General features: G+C 35.0%; 2 protein-coding genes across 2 annotated transcripts in view; one reads left to right on the plus strand and one right to left on the minus strand.

Moving 5' to 3' along the window:
* Positions 1 to 14,083, minus strand: part of LOC107599608 (carbohydrate deacetylase) — a 20,258-nt gene extending 6,175 nt beyond the window's left edge. Inside the window, exon 1 of the mRNA XM_016291256.1 lies at positions 13,823 to 14,083. The gene's annotated coding sequence lies outside the window, so the exon portion shown is untranslated. The remainder of the gene's footprint in view (positions 1 to 13,822) is intronic.
* Positions 1,050 to 1,800, plus strand: LOC107599630 (stromal cell-derived factor 2-like protein 1; the record flags this gene model as incomplete). The annotated part of the gene is made up of 2 exons (XM_016291281.1): positions 1,050 to 1,271; positions 1,375 to 1,800. Coding segments are annotated over 2 exons (501 nt in total), but the record flags the coding sequence as incomplete, so codon positions are not given.
* Positions 14,084 to 27,313: the final 13,230 nt, after the last annotated feature.

Below are 27,313 nucleotides of genomic sequence, written 5' to 3' on the forward strand. Positions count from 1 at the left end.
CGATATGGCCAAAATTTATATCACAATATATTTCTTAATTTCGGTCGATACGATATAATTCCGATATTGATATGAACACTATTTAAAAAGCCTCATAAAAACGGCCAAGAACGACCACAACAGATGTCCACCTTTTATTGGTATTTAGCCTTCATACAAACAAGAAATGTGAAATCACTGTCAAATAAATCTCAGACTCTCCTTATTAATATTTTTTACTTCAAACTGTAGGCTAACATACCAGTCAAAAGGCTGTGCAAAAAATTTAATGCGATTTTCATGCGCATCTCGTCAGTAAAGTCGCTTCTGGTGATTAGTAGTAAATCTCCAGCACGTGCTTTCAGATGGAGCATGTCTACTGCGAATATCTCTTGGCTAAAAGCGGTGACATGCAGTTTTTGAAGTAGAAAGGGCACACACTGCAAAGGCGGGATATCCCTTGACACAGACTTGTTAGAGCCAATCAGAATCAAATGAAAAGGTTCCCTGTATTTGCATATAACGAGTATGAAACATGCTCCGAGTTGCTTCAGAAAACAAAAGAGTAGAGCAACACCAAAAGCATGTTGCTGGAAATGGGTTTATTATTGAAAATGCAAACTGCTTGTCTGCCAGCAGGAGGCGCTGTGAGAGCGGCAGAACAAACGGTTTCTCCAGTAATGGCTGTAAACAAATCAGCTCCGCTCATGAACGCTACTTTATCAGATAAAAATGCCATCTAAACTATTCTGAAGACAGTCGGTTCCCTTCAGAGATACATTCATATAAAACACCCGCGACGCGTTTTGATTTTGAAACGTGCAGTGCTCATGTTTATTCAACGAAGTCAAACGCCACAAATAAATCAATGTATGGGAAACACTGGTAATGTATATCGAAATATCGGAAATGTGTTTAAAAATCATATCACCGTTATTAAAAAAATTTATATCGCGTTACATATTGATATTGAATTATTGTCCAGCCCTAGTTAGAGCTAAACTCTTCGGGACACCGGCCCTCCAGAACCGAGTTTGGGCAGCCCTGATCTACATATATGCTCAAATTAAACACTGTTTATACGATACCCTGCAGGAAGTGGCCAGCAATCAGTAACAGGCGTGGATTTGGCCGATGATGCCAACAGCTACTGGCGTATCCGTGGGAAACCAGACAAAGTTTGTCAGCGCGGGGAGCCTATTCGATGCGGACAGGCCATCCGAATTACACACATGAAGACTGGACGCAACCTCCACTCACATCACTTTAGCTCCCCACTGTCTAACCACCAAGTAGATCCGCACAACACTCTTCTATCTTAACCTACATGTTCAGGTGACTGTAACTGGCTGGATTTGAATTATATCATCGTGCTGATTTGTTTTATGTTTGTAGGAAGTGAGTGCGTTTGGCGAAAACGGAGAAGGAGATTATTTAGACGTATGGAGCGTGCAGTGCAGTGCAACGTACTGGGAACGTGATGACGTGGTGCGATTCAAACATGACGCCACTGAGGTTTTCCTCAGTGTAACCGGAGAGCAGTACGGTCAACCAATCAGAGGCCAGCGTGAGGTCCATGGAATGCCTTCATCCAATCAGCATAACTACTGGAAGGTGATGGAGGGGGTTTTTATTCAGCCCAGCAGTGATCCAGTGCGCCACGATGAGCTCTGAAGATGCTGAGAACTCCACTCACACATGCTGTGAAACCCTCTCTCTCTATATATATATAAACCTTCAGTTTCTATAAAGTTTTACATTTATTGGTCAAACAATTTTTGAGACAAGTCACCCACAAAATGAACATCACAGACAAAAAGGGTTGTTTTACAAGATTTCTTATGATTGGAATGTGTTTGTTTGTACATAAGGGAATAAAATGACATTACAAACCAGGATTTTATGCTTCAAAACTGAGTATTTTGTATTATTTATATTTAGATTGGATTACTACTGGAACAAATGGCATTGTACTATAAAAGTGTTATCTTTCTGAATTCGGGGGGGGGGGGTATGAAATGACTGTTTCGGTTTAAGTTGTCTGTTACTGTAATTCCCAATAGTTGTTTTCCACCTCATACTGTATATGACCCAATATGTACATAATTTGGTGAAACCATAAATAAAGTTTTTTGAAAACATACTCTAGGTATTTTTTATTTGAGTTAGAACAACTAATATGTTTTAAAGAACCATATAATTAAACAATTATGAACAAGCAGATACATTGTTGTGATGCCCAATTTCTGAATCCAAGTCAATAAATACTCCACACTATCTAGACTTTATTAAAGATTACTCTAAAATTACAAATGCGATCACCTTATCACAGTGATTATTTCTGCTCATCTCGCTTTTCTGGGAAATGAAAGATGACACAGCATCCAAATGGGGGCCGCATTTAGCTACTGTTTGGCACATACTGCATGAACATTGAAAAGAAAGAAATAGCACTGTGAAACAATATGTGTAATAATACACCGTGAGGACAAATCACTAACCATTACATATTGGAATAATGAAACGCTGAACATCGATACTACCAAATGAAAACTGCTGTTTTTAAGAATGTATTTTGTTAAACGTACAGTTAATTCTTACAGTTTGTTAATAAAACAAACAAACAGCTTACTAACTAGCTAATGCTTTATTGTTTATATATTTACAGTTTATATAAATATGTTTTAAGACTTTTTTTTTAACCCTGACCAGGTTGGTTTTAATCAAATCTTTACAATAATTCACCATGGTAAAGCACAGTTTCCGCCAAAATATTATTACAATAAACCTGTCATTAAATTGAAAGAAAATTAAAGATTCTTCTCACGCAGTTTAAATCAGATGTCATGTTAATTTATTATAGTTTTACTGTAGTATTCACTGAATGAAAACAGTTAAAGTGGGATACTTTCTAATAAGTTGTTCCAAATGGTTTAGCCTCGTAGATATGACACAGCAACATGCAAAAATGTAAACAGCAACATGCAAAAAGGAAGAAATATTATAAATAACTTAAAATGCTTCCCCGAACACGTAGATCACTGATTTTACTAAATAAGTTATTAGATGTACATTTTCAAATTGCACTGTTTGAACTTCCTTACTGATACCGTGATTCTATCATTCTCACTATATTTCACTGTTTGTAAACTTGGATATTTAACCTCTAAACTGGCACCCGTCCCCTCTGTGGGATGCCTACACTGTAAAAATTCTGTCGTTTTTACAAAATAATTTTGTCAGCTGTGGTTGACAGAATAATTTTGTAAAAAAAAAAATACAGAAAAACTGTAAACACATTTACGGCCCAAAACTGTCAATTTTACAGTACAAAACTGTAATTTACAAACAAGAAAATATGAATGTAAACCAGTAAATTCAACAATGCACACTGCTATTAAAATCTGTTTTGTACCTTTAACATACTGACAACCACCATAATAATGCAGGTGGTAAAAGAGAAAGCCACATGAAGAATCAAAGCTCATCACAAGTAGCTTCGCCACAAGCAGAAGTATCTACTAATATATAGAAGGTGCACAGCGTCTTTCATGCAAACACACAACACCATCATGGTAACACACATGATACTTAAATAATGCATTAAACTTTCATTAAACAACAGAAGATGTAACATAAAGCCCAAATATACATAACTAATAACAAAAACTATTTAAAAAAACATGATTATTTAAACAAAATACTTTCAAATGTGGAGTGTCATGCAGGGAATATCAGTTTACAGTTTTTGACTGTAAATTATACATTGATTTGTTATTGTTACTTCTAAAAACTGTCAAATGAACAGCATTTTACTGTAAAATTACATGAAATGTCTGGTTAGATATTTAACAGTTTTTCCCTGTATATAGTAGGGGAACTTACTGTTAATCTATTGACAGTTTTTTTCCGTAGCGTTTTTACAAAATTTTACAGTTAAAATTACACTTATTTTTCACTATATTACAATTACATCCTAATCTACACTGTAAAAAATAACTGTAATTTTAACTGTAAAACTTTGTAAAAACGCTACGGGAAAAAAACTGTTAATAGGTTAACAGTAAGTTCCCGTACTATATACAGGGAAAAACTCAAAAATATCTAACCAGACATTTCATGTAATTTTACAGTAAAATGCTGTTAATTTTTACAGTGTAATCATGACAAACTATATATCGTTGGAAAAGGTCTAAGACTCCTAAATAGATATTTTACCACGTTTTTTTGTTAAATTATGTAGGAAAAGTAATAGATTAATTTACGACAAGAGTGCACCTCAAAAATCTACATCATAACAGGAGTTCTGACCTTTGTCACAAAAAGTCTTCTTTGTTGCCTTTTTCTCCATCACACTTTAGAAATCATCAGGAATTATATATCAATTGAAAACTTTAAATCTCAAAATTCATCCTTTGAAAACCATTTTAAAATCAAACGTTGCATTACCATGAAAATGGTACATCAAAATCATGTTACAAAATGTTTTCGTTCATGAATTATAAAAATGTAAGTTTGGATAGTGCACTTTCACGTCTATGTTCAAAAATGTGAGTGACAGTTAAAGGGTTTAAATCATGTTTTGCCTCAGTAGGTTTTGTAATTTGACTTCCCATAGTGTTTCTCACCACTGCTGTTCAAATATGATACTGTTATAGATCTGTAATATGACTCGCCTCCCTGAATGATATCAAAACCAAAAGGATCTCTTTTATATCTTCCTTCTATTTTAGGATGATGCTGATTTGAGTGATGGCAAAATCCACATAATGATGATTAAACCGATTAGATGAATAACAATGTCCCACTTTACCCGTTTAAGCAGAAACCAGTAAATATCTGAAGAGACCAATGAATGAAAAAGCATATCAAACATCTGGTAAGACTTATAATAACATTATGGATCATTGCTACATGATGATGCTCAACATAGTATAGTAATTAGCAGACAATTAAACTTCTAGATTAAATATATGAACTTTTATTAAATGATAAATAGGCCTACATTTTCATACTGCTTATTTACACGAGCTAATAATATCTTAAGCATGATCTAATTTAATAATGTTTGTTCCTGAATTATGAATCAAAATAAAATTAAGAGTTGTCAAACATATTTAACGATGTTATTTGAATTAATGCTAATTTTATAAGTTTCACAGACATGTACGAACATTTTTTTTCCCCTTTGATAGGCAAAACACACACACACACACACACACACACACACGTCCAGCAAGAGGCAGCGGGCTGAAGGCAACCCACTTAGTTTTTTGTCTTCCCAGAAGATGGCGACATAATATAACACACAGGGTTTGTGTAGTCAGCTAGCAGTCACCCATTATGAACTGAGAATCCACACGGATGGGGTAGCCATGAAAACACATGTCCTCACAGGTTCAAGTGAAGAGCTATGAAAAAGCATCGTACTCCAGAGAAGACAAGCATTAAGGTTACAGCATAAATGCGATCATGAGAGTGACCAGGAAATTCAAGTGTCTGAAATATTGTGAAGCACTTCTGTGAACAGAACGACTGGATCTGAAATATGCCTTCAGAAATCACCTTGAATACAAAATTGTACCCATGGTAATTTAAGAAACACAGAAAGCACAAAAGACATATCCCATATGAAAAAATACTAGTGTTTTTTAACCATTCTATAGTAAAGTACTTGAATTCATTTGTTGTGGTAATTCTATAGTTGCTGTGGTAATATAACAACTATAGTAATAAAAACTAATTACTTCACCCAATACTGCCCTAAGTTTTCTACAACTATAGGGTATATTATACTACAATAAACAACAGTTTACCGTAGTATAAACTAAAGTATACTACAGTATTTATTACAGTTTATCAGTTCACTATACAGTATGCTGTAGTATTCATTAACAAAGTGTTGTAAATACTATACAGTATAAATACACTTTACTATAGTATGGTTCAAAAACACTATACTATATTATCACACTTTTCATGTGGGATAATTGGTCATATTAGCAGTAAATTAATGCAAATTCATTTCAAAAATGAAGTGTTTAAGGACCATTCACACCAAGGGCGATAACTATAACGATAACGATATTTCGTTTTAAAATAGTTGCAAGTGTTAAAGAATAGCAAAGTCCATACCACAACTACGATAATGGCACAGAGGAATTATATATCATTTCACAACATTTTTTCCAGCTGATGAAGCATAAAACATTGACAGCCAATCAGAATCCATGTGATTTTAAAGAGTGCATGCTTTTAATAGAGATAGTGGTGCCTGATACAGTAAACAGAACGTTATTGGTTATCGTTATCGGCCTGAAAGGACCTTTATTCCAGTCATTTAATATATAGCAAGCATTTGGAGATGCAAAATCAGAACAAACCTATAAACCTAATCAAACATAATCGAGCAACCAAAGCTACTGCATGACACTTCTATAAATCTCATAAAACTCTTACAATAAACTACAAAAGTAAAATGTTTAATGCAAGTACAATTTATGGACAGCATCCTATCTGAAAATACAATGACATTTTACTGCTGCCATACACTTTAAACAAAAAAAGAATAAAACGACATTTAATTTCACAAGCAGGCAAAATACATTTTTTCTGCAATTAACAGCATTTAAATAAGAAAAAAACGAACTATTTACTTATTTCATGCATTTTGCTTTTATTGAAGACTGATTATGTACTGAGCAAATTAATGATTTGCCAAAGCAAAAATCAATTTTATTCCTCATTTGTATTTAAAGTTACTTAAAAGTCGATAAAGACATCTGCTAAATAAATGAATGTAAATACCAACCACCACTTACGGAAGGTATATGGACAGATTAGTGCTTTGCGGCTCATCTGGGTTGAAGCATGCAGGAGAAGCATGTCATTTGTGGTAAATAAGGGATAGGTGTGTGTTTGGTGGTCTGGTCCAGTGGACTGATGCCCTTTCATTATTGCACTGCTAGCTGCAGCTCCCACAGTAGTGCAACAGGGAAAGAGTGTCAGGCAACAGACAAGCAATGGGACCAAGAACATGCTCACACAAACAGTATGTTGTTCATATTACACTACATTTTTGTCATTTCTAAATAGCCAAATGCTTTCCAGCCATTTCAGGTGGTCTAAAAAAATAAAACACTCATTCAACAGCCTTTAGAAATACACCCGTCAATCCCTGACCATCACAAGAAATGCTTTCTTATGCCTTTCATGATCCTCTACACAGCTTCCATATTACTGCATACACAGACTCACTCAAGGTTAACCTATTGATTATGAGATTATGATGATATGAACAAAATTATAACTATTTGAAAGCACATTTAGAGAGAGCTAGATTTTCACACAAACAATGCTTTATGAAATGTTGAATTGAACTTGCTTTACATTGATTTTATGTTGAACTGCACGACCTGAAATATTATATATTGTATATAGGATCTTCGGTTAAAATGTTCAGCTGTCAATAGTATTTTTCACTTACATGTGCAGTTCAAAAATCACAATTTGCAAAAACTAATTCAGGTAAAAAAAACAGTTGTGTTTTTAAATACCAATATTAGATATGGCCAACAGAGAAACCAAGGAAGTTAAAATTGTTGTTTCAGAGCTCAAATTTTAAGTCTATTGAAATATGACAGTGCTGTAGTAATTTATTTCTCTAATGACCTGAGAAGTTGAAACGATGTTGAGGAAGACGATGTGAGAGCATGTTGAGGAAAAATGTGCATTATCAAAAACAGAAATATTTCCTTCCAAATACATGGACTTGACAGAAACGCTGCTTTACAGTGGACAACTAAAGAGTTTCTGAATAAATTGCTGAATAAACTAGCCTGGGTCTATTACTATTGTTTAAAACTAGTCACTTTTCGACTGTGCAAAGGACAGCTTGTTCTCTGACTTAATGATATAATTCATATAAGGAAAGGTTTAAATGTAATAGCTGTGTTTGCACTGCTAAAAGCAAGCCATCTACAACCACATCAAAATATTCGTGGGCCATTTTGTTTTTTAATGTAAAACAGGTGTTAATTATTGCATTTCAAATGAAATTGTTTAAAGCAGCAACCCCATTCTTTCTCCACAAAAAGATTCACAGATTGAGATCTTGTCAAGCCTTGGCATAACAACATTGCACATTTTAATAAAAATGACAAAGGACAATCAAATCCCTGAATGTTCCTGAAATTGCAGATTACCCTTAAAGTCAAGACCCTATAAGCAATATTGCACTACTCCATAAACAGTGAAAAAAGCAGAGGCAATATTGATAGGGTCTCGCCTGCAAGATGCATTTATCATGATAATCACACAGCACTTTAGGGAAAAGATAACATGGCTGTGCAAAACACAATAACTATGGGTTTAAATTCCTAGATGGTGAGACTGAAAATGGTTCCTGCTCTACAACACATGATACGCAAACCTCTTTGTGACATCTGACCCTTCACAGCAAGGAACAGCCTACAAACAAACCAAAGTGAATGGCAAAATGCTGTTCATTTCAAATTTAATTTCAAGCAGAATTCAGTTTAGTTGATTTCCTGCTAAACAAAACATTTAACATAACATTTTTAAAGTTTAATAGAGCAAAACTGTTGAGGTTTTTACATGGTTGAGTTTGAACGCTTTCATACTTAATCATACAATTTAATCTGCATTTGTAAAGAAATTATCATGAACATTTAGAATCATAAATACACCATGTGACATTTTTTCAAAAACATAATTCGTAGCACATCTGGCATTTTAATTGGGCTACTTAAAAACAATCATCTTCTAATAACAATACATGCATGCTATCAATAAAGACACACATTCTTTCAAAACCACGCAAATAGACTGGACTCAGGCATTCAAATATGAGAAGCACTGAGTGGAAAGCATATTGTAGGCCCTTTGGTTATCTGCGTCCAAAAGCAGTCTTGGTGCTCTGCAATTCCAAGCATACCAGCTTTTGCCTTGGAGTTAACAACATGCTCCGACAGGATGTTTTTTTTTCTCCTTAGGGAATTTCACATTGAACTCACATGCATGATTTTACTTGTCCCCCTCGGTAATAAAACACGTTAAACATTTTTCCAATCAGGTTTCATGCAGTGAACTTACAGTGAAAATGTTGAATCGTGACAACAGGGCGAGAATACGACGCCCTAAAAGATAGAAGACGACTGGTGTAGTGTATCAGCTAAGCACACTGACCAGTAGTGGTACGCGTTGTTGAGTAATGTAGTATGCAAATACGCGCTCGATACTACGAATTGGCGTATGGCGATTTTATAATCTATATTGGTTCTACATAAGAATATATAACGCGCTACCAAATCTGCAGGTGAATGAAGACTTACCACTCCTCATGTAAAGCTTCAAAGCCTACTAGCTCAGAGCTGGGTTCAGGATCATGAGAACAGAGAATCTGTAGGCCTCAGTATGCTATATATTGCCCCATGAATGCGCTGCGCATGCGCATTGCGGTATGTAGTGCAAAATTCCTCAGGTCAGACCGTTGAGTCTCAAGCTTACCTTTTACAGTGGAGACGCTATATATATACGGGGCAGTAACAAATGCTCGAGATGATAAAAATGAGAAATCTTTTTAAAGGTCTAGTTTAAAACACATGTGCCAAACTCCAAGTTATCATGCCTTTTTTTTTTTAGACATGAAAATGTCTAGTGGCGTAAGCATTAATTTAATTTAAAGTTTTGAAATACGTTCCTTGTAGGCTACTGTGAATCCACGTGAATTTAAAATAAATAAATAATAAATACAATCTTTTTTTCTTTTTTTTTTAAAGGCACGAATATCACAAAGTTGTCATAGGACTTTGGGCCTACTTCGTTTGAATAAAGCGTGCGTTTTCATAAATAATCATTATTATTAGCTATAACCTCGACACAGTCAAGTCATAATGGTCTTAAATGGTTCTTCTTTGTTTTTCTCGTCACATGATGATAAAATGATTCCTGAATGTTTGTTAGAACGCGTAGCCTAAATATTAAAACAATAATAATAAAAGATTATGGCTGACTTCTTATGCCAATATTGCTTTTTTTCCCCCTCTCTAACAATTTAAGCCTTTAAATTAAAGTTTTTTTTACAATTTCAGAAGTTACACTCCCTAGATGTAAGCATATTTAAGTCACACACAAAAACAATTATAAGGATAATATTGAAATAATTCCAGAGTTAAAAATGCGTTCATCATATAAGAGGTATTTTGTATGAATTGCGTGTAATATATTTGATTTAAAACTATGCGTCACGCCATTGACTCGCATATCACATAGGCTATATATACAGAAAGTCTGTGTGTATTGCGCAAGTGTATTCACACACACCGATCTGGTATCAACCAATAGATTACACTTCATTTAGCCAGATGATGAGACAACCAAAAAGTTCAAATTGCATAACCTTGCAGATACTGACCAAGAGTAAAATGTCACTACGTGCAACCTCCCCTCCTCTCCTCACATTTCCTCCCTTTCCTCCCCTCTTGGAAAGGGACCTGCCCCCTACATTCCTTACAAATAGTCCCATCCCCCACTGATCTGGCTCAAACAAGAGAATCATCCCTTCCTTCTGCCTTCTGGAAGAGCTCCTTCATTATAAATAAATATATTATATATATATATATATGGTTACACACACCTACCAGCTCTGTTTAGTAGGGAGTTACAGGGAGATGGAAGCACTGGTGGTACTTTGCATCAAACAGTTTAATTCCCACAATAGTGATTAATAGGCTATATATTCAAGCGTAAGAAAAAAAAAATTGCTTTAGCACTAAATTTACAATAAATAGCTTAAATTTCCAATTTCAGAAAGATGGAGGAAAACGATTAAACAACAAACACAAACTTTACCTGCAAGAACATTTTAATTATATAATTAAATCATAAAGAATAAAATGCAGAATACAATTATTTACATTAGCAATATAAATACACCTATAAATATAAACAATATAAATACACCAGAAAATAAGGAAAATTCAACACGTTGCTGTTGACTACAAACACATAAGGAGGGTGTATATTTATAAACAGCAAAAGGACGTTCATAACACTTTATAAGATGATATTATTATTGATAATATTGGCTGTTCTGTGAACATTTTGTGCGCTAGTTACATTTACGAATGGACAAAAAAAACATAAAATGGCGTTTAGATGATTATTTATGTCCGCTCGTTATTATCCACTGCTTTTCTGCACCTCTCTGCCAGCAGGCCTCACACAGAAGTTCCCGAAATATGCAAAAGGTTGAGAAACTCACTTCAAAGCATTGTTGGAGTGTTATTTAATCGAGCACGTGGTTTTCAATGCAAACGAAGACGACCTCAGTCGTACAAAATGTTCTTTCGAAGGAGGCGTGGTCTGTAGGCATTTTCAAATAAGTGGAAAAACCTGGTGTCACAGATATACCTTAGGTCAAATACTGCAGTTCACACGCCTGGTGCATGCTCTACAACAATGCTGTTGTGCATGGAATGAATCCAACATCGTGCACACGTCTGGGCCCATACATCTAGGTGGTCTAGACTTGCGTGAACCCCCCTTTTCGCCATTTGAAATAGTACTACTTGAACGCCCTTAACCATATAGGCTACCGCTCGCCACAGCAATGTTTAAAGGTTCTTGTGGGTGAGTAGGCGAAAGCCGAATGCAATGACAATACTATTGCACTGCTTGAGTAGATGGTTCAGTAGTGCAACATCGTCAAAGCAACAGACCTTAGCACAGCCGAAATGCATGGGCCACCTTTGAGCAGGCCTTAAATCCAGCGAAGGGAAATCATCCGTCATAATTGAAGTTAGGCAAGTGAATTTAGGCTAATTAAAGAGGAACAGCCTATATAAGAGTAAATAGGTATGCTTTATGTCAGTAAATAAATATTCGCTAACCACACGTTTGCTTTAATGGGCAACTTAAACGTATTATGCTTAATTTTATTTTACTGGAGCATCAGCATATGTTGCCTTATAATTCTGTATTTGAGTAGCAACGCCATTTTGGCGTCATAATACGTTTTTATAGAATCAATTCATTACACCTGTTATATCAATCATGAAATTTAGATGGATACATACATGTAATATAGTGAAATGAGGGTGCGAGAACTTGAAAACTTGGCTATAGGGATGAAGGTTACTTTTTCTGTCTCGCTTTCCTCTTTTTAATTTTTTGTCAGCCAATGCCCTTTTAATATTGCACTGCTCATCTGACTGCACAGTAGTACAACAGAAAAAGGGCCCTGGACAACAACAGTAAAGAAATTGAACACAGGCTGTGTAATAATGTTTTATATTTTGAACTGATTTATCAAAATGACACGTGCTCCACACAGAGTGAATCCACGAAATGACTGGAATTTTAATGTAAATTTTAGACCATATAGCCTACTGGTCATAATGGTGATTATCATAATCAACTTAAAGCTTTGTAAAGCAATTTATTCCTATACGTGTACCTCTAAGAAAAATGAAGATACTGGAGGGCATAAATAATTATAACAAATTAAAAATCTCCAAACCTTCCAATTGGGGTATACTATCTGTTATTAAAGCTTAAGCTGAGGGAGAAAACACACAAGTAATTAAAACCAAGCAAGACGTGGCAAAATCTCCAAATGAACATTTATATTTAGCAGTATGTTTTTCATACAATTTCAGCAGCAAATAGCGATGAACACACTGCTTTGAGTGCGATACGAAGGAAGAGGAAAAAATAAGGCAAAGAGCACATTCCGCGATACAGTAAGCTATATGAGAAACCTTCGTTTAATACGTATTATTCTTGTCCCCCTTGCCAAAGTGGCAATTTGAAACCCCCTAGTTAGGGTACAAGGTGAGGGGGCGGAGGCTCCTTAAGGTTGTTATTTTCAATGCATACATTAACAATGCGTTTGGACACTTGGTGAGGGGGGGGAAAACACGGAAGGTTTTCATTTTTCCTAAAATAAACCTTTATATTTGACTGAGATGTAAATATTAAACCGAACTGTACAAATCATACTTTAATGAGGAGTAAAAAAAACACACATTTATGCACAACCTCGTGCAATCCACCAGTACAGTTTTACGCATTAATTACAGACATTAAACGATTCATAGAAATTGCTACAATTTTGTTTTCCCCCCGCAATAAGAATGGCACCGCAAACGCACACAAAAAGCCCCGATTTCAATGCATTCAGGAATTGATCCACAAACACGGCACTTGCAACAAAATAACAAGAGTATTGCCATTAGAAACGGCACATTTTTGTTTCGTTTATATAGACTTTAAACCTGGAGCTGCGATATTAAAACAAGAAAAGAAAAGAATTGATTCTCTCTGCTTCACTTGAGCTCATAAAATCTTTTATTTCCCACGTCTATGATTTTACAGTTACTGATTTAGACTGTGTGGAAAATACGGACTAGGCTTCCAACACCCTTTTGCAAGTTAATCATTGGCTTCTTGAGAATATGGAGAAGTTCGATGCTTTACATGGATTCCTCCTCGGACTAAATAACCAACCAGGTGGCTGCAACAGATCAACACTGATGACAATAGAAGAGAAAGAAAGGAGAGTGTTCTCTCTGACTGAATGACAGCCTGACAGACAAGACTTCTCAAACGCGAAGCCCTCTTGATATCCTCACCAGCGCGCGCTTCACATTTCTAACTACAGCCATGTTCGGGGGCTTCTATGGCACACCATTCGTCGTTCTCCCCACCCAAGCCGACTCAACGTCGTCGTTTTTGCCCCTGAGCTCCCGCCATTTCCACCAAATCACCCGGATGCTACTCACAAACAGAAAGAGGACCCCCTAAATTTCATGAATGGTACCTGGCCAAGGGAGGGACAATCCTTGAAAGCAGAAGACACCGACCAAAAGAGAAAAAGTTGGACCGAAGGGTTGCAAGGCAAGAAGCGCGAATTTCTTCAAATATCTTCGCGTTCATCCTGCGTAACATAGTGCCATCTCATCATGCTCGCGCATTCTTTCCCCTCAGAGTCTAAAAACTCAAAACCGTAATTTATCCATGGCAAGCCAATGGCCCTCTTTGCTCAAGACTCCATCTTTGACTAGTTGACATTCAGCTCTTGCTGAAGCAAATTCCTCATTTGCATGCGTCTTCGCGATTGGCCCGTTTCTGCGCTAGTCTTTGCCGCTTGAAGCACCATTGGTTGAAGTCAAAGGCCTTTAACTGTCTTGTGACTCCCGCGATAGGCTACTTGGAGTGAAACGTCACCGTATAGTTTTAGTTTAACAATGAACACATCAATTCTGCACTCCATTCACAAATTTCTTCTTATGCTAGATTGAAAGATTACATGAATTGTAGTTTTAAAGTAGCAGGTTACATGAAAACTGTTAATAAATTCCATGCCACAGGAACAAAAATAATAAAGGTCAATTTCTAGTTTATTGTTGACTGTATACTTTAAAAAAAATACCTAAAAATACCTCAAATAATTCTAATGGAATTTAATCATCATTTAGAACCAATTCTATCACTAGAACTATCATAATAGAACTATCATAATGAGAATCCCGTAAGAATAAAATAAGATCCTACTGCCTAAACTGAAATTTTTTAAAACATTCTTTTTATCTTTTCGTCATTTATCCAGAAGAATCTTATGTGACTCAGAGAATCTTAATTGTTCTACAAATTATGATAGCCATTCCACTGGCATTCGTTGAGGATTCTTTGACTGGGTACGCTTTTCCACTTCAATGCAGAAAAAAGTTGCATGTTTATTTGCACTTGCATTGCCTAAACCCATAATGAACCTTTTGTTTAATGACAAATGATTCATATTTTGTACATGCAATTGTGCAATTGTTACCAAGAGTTATTTTTAACTTATAAAAAATGTTGTTGATATAAATTGATGTATATAGGTGGGATCAGTCAAGTTAAATAACATTTGTGACTTTAAGTAAATTTAGATGTTGCCTTTTTTTCAGTGTGCATTTTTTTTTCAGTCAAATTAAATATTTCATTATTATATATTTGATCTAATTTCTGTTAGCCCAATAGACATAGTTTGAAAAGAAATATCAGATTCTAATTTTCTCTATAGTGAGCCTAATGCTTTGTAAGAATTTGACGGCCATGCTGATTTTTATAGCCTCTCAGAGACGCCAGCTTAGAGAAGCAACTGTGGAATGTACTGAGAAAGCTATAGGTCTCCGGGATAGATATGGTGACCCGAGGAGAGAGAGGAAGGGGGGGCCCCTCAGTGGAGGCCCTTTGGTTGACGCCTAGAGGAGGGCAGCGGCCTGTAAAATCCGGCATTCCTGACCAATGGAGCTTAAATAATGGCATTGTCCGGTGGAAAAGAACCACCTCTCTCTGTCTTACTCTCCCCCGTTTACTGCGGGGACCTGATTGTGTAGCTAATCGGCAGAGAGCGTTTGATCCAAAGCAGAGCCTGAATTCATTATGCAGCGGACATAGCAAGAGGGACACCCTCCTCTCTCTCTCCCCTTCTATAATACACACACACACACACACACACGAAAGGACCTATATCCTAGCTATACCTTCTCAGTGCACTATGTGTTTGTTTGGAGTAGGTATAGAGAGCAAATAAGAAGCAGAACATGCAGGCCTTGAGAAGTATGATACACCTTATTAAAAGTAAATATTTCAAAATAAATTCTAAAAAGAATGTTCTTGGAATGTGAGGAACTGGTTCTGAAACTAACTTCACCCTTAACGTTAAAGGAACGTTGTGTGTTTGCTGGGAACATAAATCACAAAACATCAACCCCTCGGCCTTAAACCCATTAGCAAAATAGCATGCACTTCACAACTGTCAACGAACCATTAACCTTCTTCTACGTGCTCGCATGCAACGGTTAATATATAGCCCGTGTTCCTGTTTTGTTCGTGATGCACGTGCTGCACTTTGTGTCCATGTGATGGACATAAGGCGGAATAAGGAATGCCACGCGCTCAAACGTTCAAAACACACACACATGCGCACAAGCAGGAGTTTCCACGACTAGCCCGACTATTTTTACGCATTTGAATTTATAAATATGTATGCACGTTTAAATGAACAAGAATAAAAAATGTAAAGAAAAACGTATAATTTTTATTTTTTTTTAGAAATTGTGTCTTTCAAAAAAAAGCTGAAGTTGATAAGTATTTTATTATACAAATCACTAAAGCATTTGATTTATTATGCTATGAAAATTTAGCTTTGATATTTAAAAAACACGTGCAATTAAGAAAACTTTAACATTTCTGTTCGTTCTGTGTAAATTTCTACAAGATGAATAATATCTTCTTATTCATCCGACCCATGTTATATCGGTTAGAGGAAGAGGGGGAAAGCATAGAAAATCTCCGCCTCTTTAGTGACCATGTGACGCTTCCCAAACCCTGTTGGTCACGCCCACATCCCAGCAAATGGAGTGAACTCTCGTGCGTGTTTGATAAAAGGTAGCCTAATTTGCGCATAATTTGCCGTTCTTTCACACGGCTTTGTTATTAATGTTTTATTATCTAAATGTCTGTACAAATACATCGTTCCAAGATATTTTTATACAGACAGATTTTGGCAAATGATTTTAAATATAAGCACAATTACTGCACTTCTCTCATTTAAGCTCAAAACTAATTACATGTACAGGTGTTTACACAAACATTTGTGACATAAACATAAAATCTCATGGTGCATTTCTCTTTTTACATTTATTTGCAGCAGTGTGTTTTTCTACACTTTAAATTTGTGTGTTCAAACAAACATTTTTAAAGCTGTAGGATTTTGCTAGAACTAAATATTTGACATCAAATCAAATGTTTGCAATAAAATAATGAATCCACTTTTGGACTTTTGGAATCTTTCTGGATGTATGTATGTTTGTGTTTCATGTGAACAACAGTTTAGCTGTTAATGATAAAGAAAACAACATTAACCACACAGATGTTTTAGAACAAATCTTGAAATCATCACAAATAAATCAAACACTTGTTGTATTTTAGAGGATATAGTCTGTGTAATTTATAGTGATTACATGAAATATAAATAAGTGTGATTAGAATAAATCTCACAATCAGAATCTGTAGAAGTAAATAACAGTTCAAAACAAATAGCTCAAGGGCCTGATGTTTGTACAGATCATTGTGTTTTTATGTAACGATTCAATCATTATAATAATGAAAAAAATAATTAGGTTTCTGCTGAATCTCATTTTAATGTGCAAAATGCATGTGAGTTTGTGCAAAAACATCTGACACCAGTTCTTAATTTTTAAAGCATATTTGTAAAAATAATTAAAAAAAATATTAAACTAGGGGGATGTATCTAACTCACTAAAAATCAATTGTTATTGAAAGCACGTATTTAATTGAAAACAATTATTTAATTTAATGTTTAATTTAATCGAAGTATTTAATACTTTTAATTGAATCAGAACATCTATCTATCTATGTCATTTTTTGCAATGCATTCCTCTTTGCTTGTTATTTTTAAGCATTATATCTGCATATATATAATGAAGGGGTAAGTTTAGTAGTTGTTTCTGTTTTGGTGAAACGACTCAAACATTCACTTCATTTGGGTATTTTTTTTTTTTCTGTTTCCTCTTTGATTCATACATTTCCTTCTGTTTGTTAATGTAGCATGTGGCTGCCCTCCCTCTCTCTCTCTCTCTCTCTCTCTCTCTCTCTGGTGGCCAGTTCCTAATGGGTATTGATGACTGTGAGGGGAAGGAACTGTGAGGTTGTGAGAAGCCGGCGTGTTCCTCTCTTCACCTCGTTGTTTTTCTGAAGGCCCTTTCCACCTTTTCCTTTCTTTCTACCCCCTCTCTCTGACTCTTCAGGCAGTCTCCAGCTCCTTGCCGTACCCCCACCCCCAGCCCCCATCCCGTCCCGTCCCGTCCCAGCCCCCCAGCTCCTGCTACAATCTCTCCTAATTGCATGCATGACATTCCTGCTGGGTGGGTGGCATAGAGCCTTCTGTACACTGTAAAGTGTTATAGCAGGAACTGGAGAGCTTTTTAGAGTTGAGTGACGTGCAAACACAGACACTATAATGCAGGAGGATGTCATGCACTTTCACTATACCTCTGTAAACTCTCATGCATCATTACTTTTTTTTTTTTTTTTACATTTTCAGTATATTTAAAAATACTGCCTGATCAGTGTATATAATCAAAGACCATCCATTAACGCTGTTAATATTATTTTATTATTGGTATTTGTTGTACTGTATTTCGTCATTAGTTGTTTTGCGTATAATGCTTTGACAATTTTGTATGTAAATGCAATCATGACATCCAATATTTTAAATTGAAATTTTAATATTATAAGTATTTATAGCTATAGATAAATCTAAATCAAATTCAGCATTAAAAAGTCTTGAGGGATGTTTACTTGTTTTTGTAGTTGTATGGAAAAGGGTATTTTCCCTGAATTTATTAAAAATTTAAAAGCATGAATTGGTTTTGTTCTTATTTTTTAACATTTATGGACTGCATGATTTCTAAGCAGCATCGAAAAGTAGAAAAAAAGTAAAAGATTGTTTTGTCAAAAAGAAAAAATGCTATTATCAGATTTTTTATAACATTTTACAATAAGGTCCCATTAGGTACTTTAGGTAATAAATGAACTAACATTAACATTGAGCACTACATTTGTCACTATATATATATATATATATATATATATATATATATATACATACATACATATATAATAGTTAATAAAAAATACAATTATTAATTGTTAGTTGATGTTAGCACAGGTTCATTAATATTAACAGATACAACTTTTAATATTACTGATGTATTACAAAAAACTAATATTAATAAAAGCGTTTAATAAAAATGAATAAAAGTATATTTCATGATTAGTTCATGTTAACTCTTATGTGGTGAACTATAATGTTGAACAAATGGAACATTATTGTAAGCCCTTGCCATTTTAATTTTGTCGTTTATATATATATATATTATATTTCAGCCAGAGCACGTGATAGTTTTAAAAGATGTTTACATTCAAAATATATATATTTTTAATATTATGACAATCTTTGCCATCTGCCTCATGTTTGTTGCTGTCAAACAATGAACAAACACACTGTGATTGAAAACATCATGACTGTTCAATCACCTCAATGCTCGCTCCCAATGTGTGTCTCACAGGACACTCAATCTCTCTTTTCACCAAGGTGCCGGAAATGCTTTCTTGAATGGAAATGTAAATAATAAGAAATCCACCATTATTGTCAGATGTGGGCTCATCAACCTTCCTCTTTCCTCTCTTCAGACTAGTCAATAACCTCTCTTATAGTTTCCTCGCTCCCCCACCCGCCCCTCGTTCTCCGTCTTGCTCACTCTCCCCTTCTCAAAAAGGAAACTGGAGGACCCCCAGGTGACCTCTGACCCTCAGAGGTCAGCATCCACAGAATTCCCAGATGTCAGAGTTCAGAGCCACTGCTCAGGGTCTCAGGTTTCGTGCATATCCATGTGGCGCCAGGCCACTGCTCCGCACCGTACATACCACCCAGATCCCACTACATACCTGCTATTCAGCCTACAGGCTCGGTATCAGTGTTGCTGCCTAGCAGAGCGAGAATCAGCAGAATGAACAAAAGACAGCCGTTCGGTGACGTCACAGAAGAACTGATTGCTCATTGTTGGATCAATAAATGTAATGGATTTTTTTGGGTGTTTACTTGTGTTTGGTTTGTTCATTTTTAGTCATAATGATTCGTTTGAAAACTTTGAATCTTTCACAACTGATTTAATTTCTAAAATGAAAAAATATCTAAAGCCAAAAGCAGTTTAACTTGGATTAAAGCGTTACATTTTCTTATCAATTTAACTCACTATAAATTTCAAATTTTCAAAGAGCAAAAAAATGCATAATAATTAAATTAATCTATTAAATGTATGCATCTTGATATATCCAAACACAATCACTACACTCTAAAAAATGCTGGGTTAAATACAACCCAGTGCTGGGTAAAATAGTGACAAACCCAGCAATTGGGTTGTTTTGACCCAGCGGTTGGGTTACTACCCAGAAGGTTGGGTTAAACATTTAAACATGTTAAACATTTAACCCAACCGCTGGGTCAAAACAGCACAATTGCTGGGTTTGTCCCTATTTTACCCAGCACTGGGTTATATTTAACCCAGCATTTTCTAGAGTGTACCATGTCTAAAAATGTTTCTATAATTAATCTGACAGGATCTCTGACAGATAGTTCTGTCATTTCCGTGTCAAATATAATTTAATAACACCAATAATCTACCTCAGTCATCCACATAAACACTGTATCACCTTTTTGTCAGGTTTACAAAACTGTCTATAAAGTGAAATAAATATAACATTTTAAATGATATTATACACACAAAAAAACAAAAAAAACAATGTAACATCAAAAGGAAAATATTTGTTTGTTTGTTTTGTTATTAATTGCATTGTTGTAAATAAAAATAACACCAATGATTGTATTTACTTTGTTGTTTTTTTTGCTACTTCAAAGTTCATCAGTTTTTATTATGAGTTTTATGAAGGTGCTTACATTTGTTGCCTTTGTTAACTTTAACCATTATGGCTTTCACAAACATCCACGTTATGAAGTTATTTCTACTCTGTCTTTTAACAGCTGAATTAATGAATGAACCCTATCGAGACATAAAGCTGGCGGTTCATTCATCCAAAACTATTGGAGCTCATCTTTAATAGCGATTAAAGGTCACAGAGATGTCTGACATTCCTCGGTGTGCGCACGTGCGGGGGGGGCGTGTCTATGTAAAGTGCTCATTTGTTGTCACATCTCTGAAACTCCAGCGCTATTTAGTTATTCGACATCACATTGAGAAGTAACTGATTTTTTCGTTGATTTGTGAGATGTTCCACGCGTTTTGGCCGCTGATATGTTATCTAACAGGGAGATGTATGCTCTTGAAGCTTGTAGACGGAAGTTAAAAAAAATCGCCTAACTCTAATCGCTTTAAATTGTACAAATAACAGCAGCATTGATAAGATGTTTAAGTTCTGCATTAGATTAATATCTTCGGGCTGTTGTTTACGTGTCAGTCTATCAGGCTGTTTTAACAGTGGCTTTGTTCAATCCATTTGAATTTGCTTGTTCCATCATTACAAAAACGAAACAATAATATTTGTGCAAGCGACGACAGTTTTATTTGATCGAATTACTCAATTTAAGTGTTTTGAAAATGATGTTTAAACGAATAAAATAGAAATGAACTAATACAGTGGCCTTTTCTGTTTCATTTGTTGAAGAAAAACATTAGTTGTTGAATGTTAATAATGCTTTCAGATTCATTTGTTTTCATATGAACATTATTTGTTATGTTCAAACATTTCACAGCCTTGGATAATTGTTTAAATAATTCTTTTGAAAAGATAAACTAATTGTTAGGACACCAAATGACCACAAATTATGAGTTACAAAGGAACGTTTGTTCAAATTTGGCCAGTTCAAGAGTTGATATTCCTTTCATAATTTGTGTTGATTATCATTTATATATATATATATATATATATGTTTTTTTGTTGTTGTTGCAAGATTACAGTAGCTTTGAACACTTTCAAAAATCTGCTCAGTGAAAATGTAAGTGATTTTTTCTTAACCTTTTCATTTTTAGGTTAAATGACAATTAACAGTAAAAGTTACAATCAATTAGAAATCAAATACATATAGGAGGAGAACATTTTTAGTTCCACAAATCATATTTACATTCTCTAGTTCTTTAGAAAAGCGTCTACTGGTGGTTTCAAAACCATTGTGCTGATCTGAAGAACCTCAAGATGTTTTAAAGCTCCAAAGAACCATATAACCTTCTCAAGAACTTGATAAGTACAGTGATCTTTGCTAAACTTCAGGTGAAAAAATTTTTTTCATTGAAGAACCTTTATTTTAAATGCAAACACAACCTTCCTGAGAATGTTTGGAGAATATTGCAATTCATTAAAAATACATTTTAATGCAGAAACAACTGAAATATATATATATGGGGAAAAAATCTGTGATGCTTTCCATGAAAATGAAAAAGCAATCTTAATTTTGAAGTGAATAAGGCATACCTGATTCTTCCTTAGAAATATATTACTAAGTTTTTTAATATCAAACATTATGATCAAGATCATTTAGGATCGAAATAACAGTAAGATAACAGACAACCCCTTGATGATGTGAGCAAGAGGATGATACAAAACCACAGTGATAGCAGAGAGAAACCAATGACCTGTGAGTAATTAATCATTGCTTTTATTCAAGTGTCCCATGATGGATGGATGCCGGTCAGAGGCTGTCCCACTGTGGTCTCCTGTTCCTACTCGGAAAATAGTTTTTAAAAAATTTGATCATGCATGTTGTGGGGCGAAAAAAGTCAACAATTACATTTTCATAAAATGCAACAAAAACCAGCATCCATCACAGTGTTTTTGTGTGAGGTGGTGAGTTCAGCACATGGAGGAGGCCCCTTGTTTTTCTGCATCAAGATGTTTTAAAGCTCCAAAGAACCATATAACCTTCTCAAGAACTTGATAAGTACAGTGATCTTTGCTAAACTTCAGGTGAAAAATTTTTTTTCATTGAAGAACCTTTATTTTAATGCAAACACAACCTTCCTGAGAATGTTTGGAGAATATTGCAATTCATTAAAAATACATTTTAATGCAGAAACAACTGAAATATATATATATGGGGAAAAAATCTGTGATGCTTTCCATGAAAATGAAAAAGCAATCTTAATTTTGAAGTGAATAAGGCATACCTGATTCTTCCTTAGAAATATATTACTAAGTTTTTTAATATCAAACATTATGATCAAGATCATTTAGGATCGAAATAACAGTAAGATAACAGACAACCCCTTGATGATGTGAGCAAGAGGATGATACAAAACCACAGTGATAGCAGAGAGAAACCAATGACCTGTGAGTAATTAATCATTGCTTTTATTCAAGTGTCCCATGATGGATGGATGCCGGTCAGAGGCTGTCCCACTGTGGTCTCCTGTTCCTACTCAGAAAATAGTTTAAAAAAAATTTGATCATGCATGTTGTGGGGCGAAAAAAGTCAACAATTACATTTTCATAAAATGCAACAAAAACCAGCATCCATCACAGTGTTTTTGTGTGAGGTGGTGAGTTCAGCACATGGAGGAGGCCCCTTGTTTTTCTGCATGCGTGTGATGAAGAGAGTTCCTGAACATGTTGTTTTCAACATTTTCCCAGCTCCTCGGTGGTCTTCCATGGTGTGTGTGTGTGTGTGTACTTCCCTTGTGTGTTAGCGCACAGGTTTGACTTCAGACGAATTCCAGCTCTTTGAGGTCTCGCTGCACATACCTAATGCAGGAAAGGTCAGAGGGCAACAGCCCCTAGCTGAAGGCATGGCCTTGATGTGAGGACCCTATTCAAACAATAAAGGAATCCCAGGTTCTCAACTAAGACTGAGTGAAGGATGAAGGAGGGTAGCAGCAGACAGTGAGTAGGGAAAGAGGAGAAGGTGGCGTTTGAACATAAGTTATTTATAATCTTGGAAATATAGACATTTACTTTGAAGTCGTACATCTATGCAACACTTAAAAACATTGAAAGACTATTGAAAGTAAATCATGTCTTCTTCAAAATTTGTGGTGCTTTTAATCAGAAGAATCAGAAAGATACGGTGATCTACACATACAGCAGTGCTCATTTCCCAATAGTTTGAGCATTTTCTTTTCTTTATATATTCGAAGAGTGGCACTCTTGCACTTACCAAGAGAACTTAATGAGATTTTCTGTTTATTTACGGGAAAAAATGAAATTCAAACTAGTTGTTAAAGGCTAATTATTTTTGTTTGATGATATCGTTCACTGATCAGATGATCTGGCAATGTTCATGTTTCATTAAAATTTATTAAAAATATTGTGTAAAATTATTCAAATTTAAAATAACTGTTTTATATTTGAATATGTTTTAAAATGCAATTTATTCCTCTGGTGGAAAAGCCGAATTTTCAGCGTCATTACTCCAGTCTTCAGTGTTTCATGATCCTTCATAAATCATTATAATATACTGGTTTGATACTCAATAAATGTGTTTTATTATTATTATCAATATTTAAAAAAAAAATTGCTGCTTAGTGTACATTTTTGTGGAAACCGCAGATTTCTGATGAACGGAAAGCTTAAAAACAGCATTTATTTGAAATAGTAATCTTTTGTAATATTATAAATGTCTTTGCTGTCACTTTTTTTAATCAATTTAATGTTTTCTTGAAGATTATTATTAGAGTGTAAACCGTTATTTACAATATATATCCTCAATGTCTATGCCTCTAAAAGCAATACATTTCCAGATACAGCTTTCCTCTTCAACCTCTTTCTCTGAGGAGTTGCTTTCCCCACCTTCCTCTCCATCATACTTTGCGCACTCCTCATCTTCCTCACAGCAGAGTGCCAAAATGCTTCATACTCCCTCCCTGCATATCTCAGATATGTGTGAAGATGAGAGTAGGAGGAGAGAAGGATACTGATAAAAGAGAGGAAAAGGACAGGAGATAAGAGAAGGAAGACCAGTGATTAGCTTGATGGTCAGTGACGATGATGATCAAGTAGAAGAGATTGGCAACTTTTAACCTGATATTTGAAACAGTATCCATGTTGATTAATGAGAGCTTAAATTATTTGATGATTAAGACACAACATAACAAAAGCTGTGTCTTAAAAATAAAGGTTCTTTATCGACACATATGATTCGATGAAGAACCTTTAACATCCATGGAACCTTTTCATTCCCCAAAAGGTTCTTTATAAACGTGTAAAATGTTTCTTTTAAGAACTGTTCACTGAAAGGTTCTTAGGGGAACCAAAAATGGTTCTTCTATATGACACTACTGAGAAAACACCCTTTTGGATCCTTTATTTTTAAGAGTGTGTCCTCTCTTAAACATTTGAATTGTACATATATGCACACAAGCAAAGTATTAAAATGTGTCTTAAAAGTTTTATTTCAAACAGGATCCCTTCAAAGAACTTTGAGTACAGTTTAGTCGAGTTGAATTTGAGACTATCAGAAGGAAAGAATGAAAGCATATTGTGATGATTAACCGACAGATTTTGTGCTTGGAATAATTCAAAAACGAATCATTTTAGTTTCTTGGTCCTTTATGTTTAAATGTATTGTAAAAACCCAGACTAAAATTGTATTGCTCAGGAGACTTGATGGGGATCTCACTCGTGTTTCATGTAGCTTTCAATATATTTCTCCTAAAATTCATTTGTAGAAATAATAAGAAATGAATTTGGATAGCTTAGATTACTTGGTCTTGGAGGAATTAAATGAGAAATGTCATATTAAGTGTATCTTCACACTGTTGATCAGATTGCTGAAACATGTAGGAAGAATTCTCAGTTTGCTGTCCATTTAGTTTCATTGCTGTCTAAGAGAAACAACTCAGATATGATAAAGTTTATAAAGTCTTGCATATGAAATAATAGATGGAATCTATTTTTTAAAATTAGAACACTTCATTGAACCTGAAGAGAAAATATTTTGAAATATATGTGTATTATTGTTTGTATCATATTTAATAGCTCAGGCTTTCATTACTCATATTGTACAATATAGTGAGAATAAGGAGCTCACACCTGAGGAGGAAAAAAAAACGAAATTTCATGCAGAGATCCAACCTGTCCAAAAATATCCAATTTGGTGCAGATGTTGTTGCAGATAAATTCTTATAGCTTGTAAGTAAATCAATGAGATCTTCATTACAGAACTTACATAAAATGCATGTAAATGCATATAAATCAGTACACTCTAAAAAATGCTGGGCTAAATATAACCCAGTGCTGGGTTAAAAAGGGACAAACCCAGCTATTGGGTTAATTTCACCCGCTGGGTCAAAAAATCCCACATAAAATGCATGTAAATGCATATAAATCAGTACACTCTAAAAAATGCTGGGCTAAATATAACCCAGTGCTGGGTTAAAAAGGGACAAACCCAGCAATTGGGTTGTTTTGACCCAGCGGTTGGGTTAAATGTTTAATCCAACTTTCTGGGTAGTAACCCAACCGCTGGGTCAAAACAACCCAATTGCTGGGTTTGTCCCCCTATTTTTGTCCCTATTTTGTTGTATTTCACCCAGCATTTTTTAGAGTGTATATGATATTCATATATATCCATATATATGATATAGATTTTAACATGATTTTTCAAAAAAATCAAGTAAACCTACATTGCTTCAGCCCAGTAAGAGTTCATCATGAAATATTACTAACAATATAATTTACCCTTATGCTTACTTTATAAAAATCAGTAAAGATTTCACAGCAAAAAAGTGTGCCACGAACTCAAGGTGGACAGTTTTAAAATTATATAAGGGTTATACTAAATTATCAGTCAGGTGAAAAAAAGCAGGTGTTTTAGATGAGGTTTTCAGCAAGGTTTTGATCATATTGATCATTTAGATGCCTTAGAAATGTATCTATCAAATAAGACACACTAGGCTTTATAAGATTAAATAACATGTAAATTTAGCACGTAAGAAAGCACTCCAGTTGAGTTGTTTTAATGCACATTTGTAGAAAAATATCCTCAAAAATGAAGATAACGATGATGAAAAACGACATGGAGAAAAACAAGACAACAAGTGAGATCTTCGCTGTCAGCCCTGTTACAACAGCACTGGTTAGATCAAGCGAGTGAGTCAACCATCTTTACTGGCAACACTTTTAATGGTTAAGATCATTTCCATCATCCTGCCAGTCAGTTCCTCCCACCCTCAAGCTTTCATCCAACGTATACACTATTGTGATGTTCATATTGTACATTTGAAAGGGAATCCATCAAAACCTCTTTAAATTCATCTGAGAAAGCGAATGAGTGCTGGAGAGAAAGAGAGAAAGAGAAACAGCAGCAAATAAGTGCAGTTTGTTCATCCGTGTCTGTAATTTCATCCATCCTAGGCCCTGTAATCATTCACTTCTCTCTCTCTTTGTCTACTGCTTTACGGTCCTCCTCCTTCAACGTGGTGCATGTGATCTTGGTCTTAAACACAGCTTTTTTCTTGCTTTAGATGTGTTTATGTGTCTGTCTATGAGTAAGAGAGGATGAAAGAGACAGAAAAAGGCAGAGAGTGCTGATGAAAAGTGGTCAATCATAGAAACTATGACTCATCTCACGCAATCAGTGTCTCATACATCACATGCATGTAAAACTCTTCGCGGATTGATGTTGCAGTTGCTCTATGACCATGTTCTGGTTTTGCACAATAAAACAGTGACAAAGAGAATCTGGATCATAAATTCATTGTTTTATGTGTGTCAGTAATCTGTGTGTGTGTGT

The sequence above is a fragment of the Sinocyclocheilus grahami genome, unplaced genomic scaffold (genome assembly GCF_001515645.1).
Source record: "Sinocyclocheilus grahami isolate Dianchi unplaced genomic scaffold, SAMN03320097.WGS_v1.1 scaffold269.1, whole genome shotgun sequence".
Taxonomy (NCBI): domain Eukaryota; kingdom Metazoa; phylum Chordata; class Actinopteri; order Cypriniformes; family Cyprinidae; genus Sinocyclocheilus; species Sinocyclocheilus grahami.